General features: G+C 61.1%; 1 protein-coding gene across 2 annotated transcripts; it reads left to right on the top strand.

Moving 5' to 3' along the window:
• The first annotated feature begins 2,020 nt into the window (after positions 1–2,020).
• On the top strand, positions 2,021–6,943 carry HAPLN3 (hyaluronan and proteoglycan link protein 3). 2 transcript variants are annotated; one of them, XM_009090009.4, is made up of 5 exons: positions 2,021–2,099; positions 3,651–3,797; positions 4,037–4,417; positions 5,560–5,862; positions 6,008–6,943. In XM_009090009.4, the coding sequence occupies exons 2-5, from the start codon at positions 3,671–3,673 to the stop codon at positions 6,286–6,288; spliced, it is 1,092 nt and encodes a 363-aa protein (XP_009088257.3). In that variant the 5' UTR covers positions 2,021–2,099; positions 3,651–3,670; the 3' UTR covers positions 6,289–6,943. The 2 variants fall into 2 exon arrangements, with proteins under 2 accessions (XP_009088257.3, XP_050834629.1); XM_050978672.1 differs by lacking the exon at positions 2,021–2,099 and adding an exon at positions 2,653–2,742.
• The last annotated feature ends 505 nt before the right edge of the window (positions 6,944–7,448 follow it).

The raw sequence follows: 7,448 nt of genomic DNA, 5'->3' as shown, positions 1-7,448 counted from the left end.
CAGCCAAATGCTCAGCCAGCCCTAGACACATGCCCTAAACATGTGCTCCCGGGTCAGAGCTTCCCTGACCCTGCACAGCTTTGCTCAACCTGAAACCTGTGGTCACACCCAGGTACATCTCTGGGAATAAAAAACAAAGGGAATGAGAGGTGGGAAGGAATGAAGAAAATCCCTTCTTCCTCAGAGTCTGCTGGTGGCCAGATCCTTCCTCATGCCTCTGCCCCCTAGGAGGAGATGGAGAAATTGCTGGCCACAACCAGACAAGAGGGGCCTAAGGTGAGGCAGGAACTGTTGCTGAAAAGAGGTGCCAGAAAGCATCCCTGTCCCCTTGCCTGCTGCTGCTCCGCTGCTCAGGCCGGGCAGAGAGAGGATGGCTGCTGGCAGGTGCTGTGGCACAGGCAGTGCAGGACACTGTGGGGCTTGTTCCTCGGTTCTGGAACAATAGGAGAGCCATGCCAGGGAGCAGCGTGCCCCAACAGGGCTGTCTGTTTTCTGCACAGCCCGGGGGTGGAGGGAACCATCCCGACTGCTGGATCACCAGAACAACTTGGGCAAGCAGCTGCAGCGGGGCACTGACGGCCAGGATGCAGCTGGGACACCATCCCATCACCTCCTCCGGCTAAGTGGCAGGGCTGGGGGTAGCAGCGACCCTCGGCCAGGATGCAGGCAGTGCAGTGGCCCCATGCCGGAAGATGTAATTGTCCCTGCATTGTGGGCTGCGGGACAGGCTGCTCCGGGCAGGCGAGCAGGCGGCGCGCCCGGCCGTCACACTCCGCGTCCCGGGGCAGCCCGGCTCCGCCGCGTCCCGCCTCGGCGAGGGCTGGCAGGGCTGGGGGTGTGCGGGCAAAAGGAGAACAAGGAAGAGCAGTGCCTCCAGTCCCTGGGTCCCGCAGCCATCCCTGGTCAGGGCTTCCCACGGGGAGCGCGGGCTGTCGTGCCGGCGCTGGCGGCTGATAACGCCGTTTCCTTGCTGGCTGCTCGCTATCAGCGTGGCGGCGGCGGGCAGGCAGGATCGCACCCCGAGCGCTCCGTGCTGGGCGCTGTCGGGAAGGGCTCCCGGCCCCCTTCACCCCGCAGCCAGCCTCGGGCCGTTTATTTTTACACGGGTTGTTTTCTTTCCGGCTTGAAGCCATCCTGCACGGCGGCAAGAGCTGGACCGGGGCCCCCACGCCTCATTTCCTTGCCGTAAAACAACAAAGTGGGGGGTGAAGCGGCGCACTGAAGTGGGACGGCGGGTCGATGGGTCAGGGCACACGCCGCATCGTGGTTCCTCTGTTTGTCCCTTCTGTCTATCCCCTGACCGGCATCCCCTGGCGGTGCCGCCGCCGTGCTGCCCTTCCTGAGGACTCGATCCTCCTGGAGCTGTATCTGCCTGCCTGTGTGCCAGTGGGAGCTGGCGTGGAGGGCATCGCCCAAGTTTAGGGATGATGCCCTCCCAGATGGGTGCAACTGGGCACCTCGGAGTTTGTGCCCTGGTTTCTGTACCTCTGCTTTGTCCCCACAGCATCAAGGAGACCCTGAAGAGGTTGAACCCTGCAGCTCAGCTGTCTCTCCTGAATTCCAGAGCAGGCAGGCACTGGGCACAGATTACTCTGTGCCACAGCCCACCTGTCCTGAGCTGCTTGTGCCTGCACTGCTCCTGCCACATGTGTGTTTGCACCTCCTTTGTTTGGAGACTGTGGCCAGTCCCCTCCAGTGGCATGTGGCACAAGGGATATCTCTTCTTCCCTGGCACTGTGGCTTCACCGGGGCTTTGCTTGGGACATCACAGGATCCCACCAGCCCCAACAGGGCATGTTTGTCCCCAGTGCTGCCCCTTCCAAGTCGAGGGCAGTGCAGGAAGCTGGCACACCCCAGATAAGGTGTGTGAACAACATGTGGGCAGTGTGAGGACACACGGTGAGGCCATCACCCAGGCATGGTGGGCAGGCGGGGTCTGGGGGCACCCACCCCAGCTCCGGGCTGCGAGCAGGGGGTTGGGAAAGGCGTGTGTTTCCCTTTAAGAGGCAGGCCCTGGAGCTGCTTCCTCTCAGCCTTGCAAGAGCCCTAAACACAGTGCATCTGCCTGCAGCCTGCCTGCACGCCTGCCCGCAACCAGCGTGAGTAGGGCTTGGTCCCAGTGCCGGGACGGGGGAGGGCTGGCACCCCGGGGCGTTGGGCACCCTGCTTGCCGCGAAGGGCAGGGGGGAATGGCATTGCCATGGAAGGAGCCGGGCATCACTGCTATAGGTGCCAGGCATCGCTGTGCTGGGCATCGCACGATGCTCACAGTGCTGCAGCCGGGAACCCGGGGCACACTGCACCTCACTGCAACGCTGGGTTCTGGGGGGGGGGGGGCTGTCACCAGGTACTGGGGTGCAGGGGGAGCAGTGCTGGTGCCCAGCACACCGAGGTGTGAGGCTGCCGTGCCTCGAGCCCACCCTGTGTCGCGTGGGCTGCACGTGTCCCGGCGGTGTCCCCGCGGCTCCGGTGCCAGCAGCGCCGCAGCTCCCGGGGCTGTGCCTGCCCTCCAGCGGGTGCACCCCGCGCCCTCGGGCATCGGCTCTGCTGGCCCCACTGGGTGACAAGTGTGGCTGCACCCCATGGTGAGCAGAGGCACTGACTTCAGGGGAGAGTGTGGGATTGAGCAACCTGCGGTGGGAGCAGCTGGTTTCACGTCCCGAACACTGGAGAGCACCACCGAACCCTGTATTGGACCCTTCCGGGTTGAGCATCTGCTCTCCCACAGCCCCCTGGCCCGGGGTACGTTTGCAGGCACTGGTAGCCTTTTCTAAGCAGGGCACAGAGGCCAGACCCCCCCTCGCCCCCGGTGTTGGAAGGAGTCTGCCGGAGGCTTGCCGGGTGCCGGGCCCCCTCTGCCGGCTCCAGGAATGCTCACAAGTAGCCAATTCTGCTGGTAGCACCCTGGGTGAGCCCCGTGCAGGGCACCCTTGAGTGTCCTGGCCACCCGAACTCGGGACAGTGCACATTTCTGGTGTCGTGGGGTAGCCAGGCAACTCCCCACCGATGGAACGTGCTTTGGCAGCCAAATGTGTTGCATGGGGTCGGTGCCAGCCATGTCTGTGATGCAGAGCAGCAGCCCTGAGTTGGACTAGGGGTCCTTGGCCGGGATGGTAAGTGCAGCTGGGCTTTGTCCGGAGCCGGGGCAGAGCAGGCAGCCCGAGCTCTCTCCCCCACTCCTTGGTCGAGTTGCACGCTCGGCTGCCTCTGTAAACCGAGCTTGCTGCTTTACAGTGGGGCTCAGCCACTTCTCTCTCCCTACACCCCTACATGACCTTTTCCCAGTACTCCCTGTCCAAAGGACACCCTGGGACCCCATCTCTCCAGCTGCCCTGTCCCCGACTTGCTCTCAGGCCAGGTGCTCCCCACAATGGGCACCTCCACAATGGAGCAGCAGTGGGGAATGTGGAGGTGTCCGGTGTGAGCCAGGCAGGAGGATGAGGATGGAGGGGACTGGGAGCACAGGCAGGAGGGTGGGTCTGGGGGCACGGCTCAGGCTGCCTGCACTCTTCCCTGCGGGGAGACAAGCTGCTCTGCTGGCTCTTCCCACCCTCTCCTTGCACTCCTGGTATGATTAGCAGAACTGCCAGGCAGTGCTGGCTTTCTCCTGGCTATTTGGGGGTGTCACAGCAGTCTTTTCCCCTCTGCAGCCTGGGCTTGCTTCCCAGCCATGCTGCTGCTCCCACTCCTCCTGAAGGCCACCCTGCTGCGCCTGGCCAGTGGCTCCTACCACCCCTTCTACAACGGCTTCTACTACAACCACATCATGAATGACAATGGCGACGAGCAGGACAAAGGTACATTGGGGACACTGGGGGCTGGCAGGTTGTCACAGGAGGCTGAAGTACCCCCCTGCCTCTGGGTGGGGTAGAGACCTATCACTTGATGGGATGTAGGGCCCAGAGGAGCAGGTGGGAATGCTTCAGGAATACTTGAAGGATGCTCATGGTGGAAGAGGTGGTGGTTGGAGGGAAGGTTTTGGTATGCCCAGCCCTAGATCCTGACCTTCCCACCACACCTTCCTACTTCCCCTCAGTGGATTACTTCAGTGGATCCAAACTCGTGGTGGAAGCCTCCAGAGATCCTGTCTACAGCTACAATGGTGCCAATGTCACCCTGCCCTGCCGCTACCGCTACGAGCCCGACCTGGGACCTAAGCGCAAAATCCGCATCAAGTGGTCCAAGCTGCGGGACGACTACACCAAAGAGCAGGATGTGATGGTGGCCGTTGGCAAGACCTATGTGGCATTTGGGGACTTCAAGGGCCGTGCCCACATCCGCAAGGCTGGTGAGGCCAGCTGGCATGAGGCCTCGCTGCTCATCAGTGATGTGCGCTTGAAGGACGATGGCAAATACCGCTGCGAGGTCATTGATGGGCTGGAGGATGAGAGCGACGTTGTGGACCTCCGGCTGCAAGGTGGGGACATGCTGGGGACCACACGAGCCTCTGTGCCAAGCCAGTGAGCCTGGGCTTCCTGTGGTACCTTCTCCTTTGGGGACAGAGCAAGGCAGGGGGGTTGGAGAGCTTGATCATGGCAGAAAGGGGCTGGGATGCTTGGTGTGATGGGACAGTGGCTTGGGGCTGTGTGGCTCTGGCCTCAGGAGTGAGTGAGCCCAGAGGTGTCTGCCCAGCTGGGACACTAAGGGTGCTGTTGGAGTCAGAGTTGGGAGTGACCCCGCGGCTGCAGCAGTTCCTGCCTTTACCCGCCCATCTTCCCACTGTGCTGCATTACGTGGAGTGGTCCCCTCCCCTCCCAGCTCTGGATATCCTGATGCACTTGTGCTGATCCTTGGTGACTGGTCCAGCCTCTCTTGCTCACTTGTCATGAGGGACCTGACTCAGCCCTGACACTGCTTTGGAGCTCAGAGCTGTGGAAATGTCCCCACTGCTTGTCCCTGCCCCACCCCCTTGGTCCCTGGCCCTGTCTCCCACAGTGACTCGTCCCTACCAGTCCTTGTGACTGTGTCCAAAGTGGTGATGCCCGTGGTTCTGTTGCCCATTCATCCCCACAACAGAGGTTCATTCATGCCCATGATGGTGGTCCATGTGTCCCCTGGGACCATGGGGATGCTGACCCTTGTATCCCTGTTCCTGAAGCCTGTGCATCTCCATGACAACGATCTCTCTATCCCAACAGGGGTGGTCCATGCCTCCCTGGGACCACTGTCTGTGTGTTCCCAGGACCGTGGTCTATACAACCCGTGGTGGTGGTCCCTGCATCCCGATTACAGGCTGTGCATCCCCGTGATATATATATTATAGTCTATGCATCCCCATATATGCAGGTGCTGTCCCCGTGAGGGGGTCCTTGTGTCCACAGGACCAAGCCCGTGTGTCCCTGTGCCACCAGATGTCGCTGGCAACTCGCTGCTGGCGCCTGCATGTCCAGAGCTGCCCCATCCCTGCATGCCTGAGCCTTGTCTCCGCCACACGGAGGTGGTCCCTGTCCCAGAGCCTGAATCTGACACGGGTCAGGGACCCCTGTGACTCCTGCTGGGGCTGGGCTCTGGTTGGGTGGGCTGCCCGCGGAGCCAGCTGAGTGTCCCATCTGCCTCCAGGCATCGTGTTCCCCTACCAGCCTCCCCGCGGGCAGTACAGGCTCAATTTCCACGAAGCCGAGCAAGTGTGCCAGGACCAAGGTGCCATCCTCGCCAACTTTAACCAGCTCTTCCAGGCGTGGAGCGAGGGGCTGGACTGGTGCAACGCGGGCTGGCTGGCTGATGGCACGGTGCAGTACCCCATCCGCCTGCCCCGCAAGCCCTGCGGGGGCGTGCACCTCGCCCCGGGCATCCGCAGCTATGGCCCGCGGCACCGGCACCTGCACCGCTTTGATGCCTTCTGCTTCTCCTCCGCTCTCAAAGGTGCGTTCTGGGCCAGGGGTGGGGCTGGGATGCTCGGAAGGTGCTGTGTCCCTCACTCTTAGGGCCTGGGTGGGGTTGTTCCCGGTAGTCCAGATGGGGATGCTCTGGATATTGCTCCCCTCTCACGCTCCTCTCTCCCTCCTAGGAGAGGTTTTCTACCTGGACCGCCTGGCTGGGATGACGCTGGAGGAGGCCAAGCAGAGCTGCCAGGATGCAGGGGCCGAGATCGCCCGGGTGGGGCAGCTCTACTCCGCCTGGAAGTTCGCGGGGCTGGACCGCTGCAATGCCGGCTGGCTGGCAGATGGCAGTGTCCGCTACCCCATTGTCACACCCCGGGCCAACTGCGGCCCCGCTGAGCCCGGTGTCCGCAGCTTCGGCTTCCCCAGAAAGGGCAGGTTTGGAGTCTTCTGCTACAGAGAGAGATAAGGAGCCGGGAGGGATCCTTCTTGGATGAAGGACGTTTCCATCCTGTCAGTGCCCAGTGTTGGGCATTTCCAAGGGCTGTTCTGGGGGTGACTGGGGGGAGGTGGGATGGGGGGAGGTTTCTTTTTGTTTATTTTATTTTGTTTCCTTCCTTTATATTTTCCACATTTTGCTCAGCAGCTGGCACTTGCAGCTGCTTGGGGTGGCTGCCAGCTGGGCAGTGTGGGACAGTCCCAGTCATGGGATGTGCACAAGGATGATCCCCATGGGCTACTGCTGCCACCTCACTTGGCTGTGCCACCCCATGGGTGGTGACCCCTTCCTGCAGTGGCAGGTTGTCACTGACACCCACCTGCCCTTCCAGGCTGGTCCTGCCTCCCAGTTCATGAGGCAAGGCCTTGAGGGAGTGAGACAAGGCTGGATTTGGCCAGAGCAGAGAGCAGGTATCTCACTGCATCCTGGCCCCTCTTCCAGCCCCATCCATGTCCTGATGAAGGATGCCATTGTGCCTGTCCCTGCCAGAGCACAAGTGCCTTATCTCTATGTGCCCCTTGCCTGATCTCCATTTGAACTCTGGTGCCTTCTTCTCTGAGCATTGGCTATGGAAAGATGTATTTTTCTGGACATCTTCTAATAAAATGGTGGAGAAAGCCCTGGAGTGACATGGCTGTGTCCCCATCTCTGTCCCAACACAAGAGAAAGGTCTGCTGTGGAGAAAGGATTTGGGGATCCCTGGCTGTCTCATCCTTGGCTGAACATCATCTCATTAGTGCTGGCTCAGCTCAGCTCCTGCAAGGGCCTCATGTTCCCTCATTAAGGAGTGTTAATTAACCCCCTGGGTGTCAGGACTGAAAGCTGCAAGGTGAAGCAGTTCCTACTGGTCATGGGTTTTAGGCTTGTGGGTTAACCCCCTCCCAAACTGAGAGCTGAACAGGGAGGGCAGTATCCTACTCCAGGGTCTTCTTCAGTGAGGTCTGGGGACACCTCTCCCACCTTCATGGTCCCTTAGGTGCTGCGCCATTCCTGTGTAGCTTGGAGAACCCTCTTTGGGTTCCCCTTCCTTCCTTTTTGCCTTGCCATGGGAGACCCCTCTCTTCCCAGCCCACCAGACATCCCTCTTCCCTATAAAAAAACCAACACCGACGAAGTGCCTGTTCCGATTT

Source organism: Serinus canaria, chromosome 10 (assembly GCF_022539315.1).
Source record: "Serinus canaria isolate serCan28SL12 chromosome 10, serCan2020, whole genome shotgun sequence".
Lineage (NCBI taxonomy): Eukaryota > Metazoa > Chordata > Aves > Passeriformes > Fringillidae > Serinus > Serinus canaria.
Note: the sequence above shows the minus strand (reverse complement) of the source record. Positions and strands in the feature narration are given on the sequence as shown.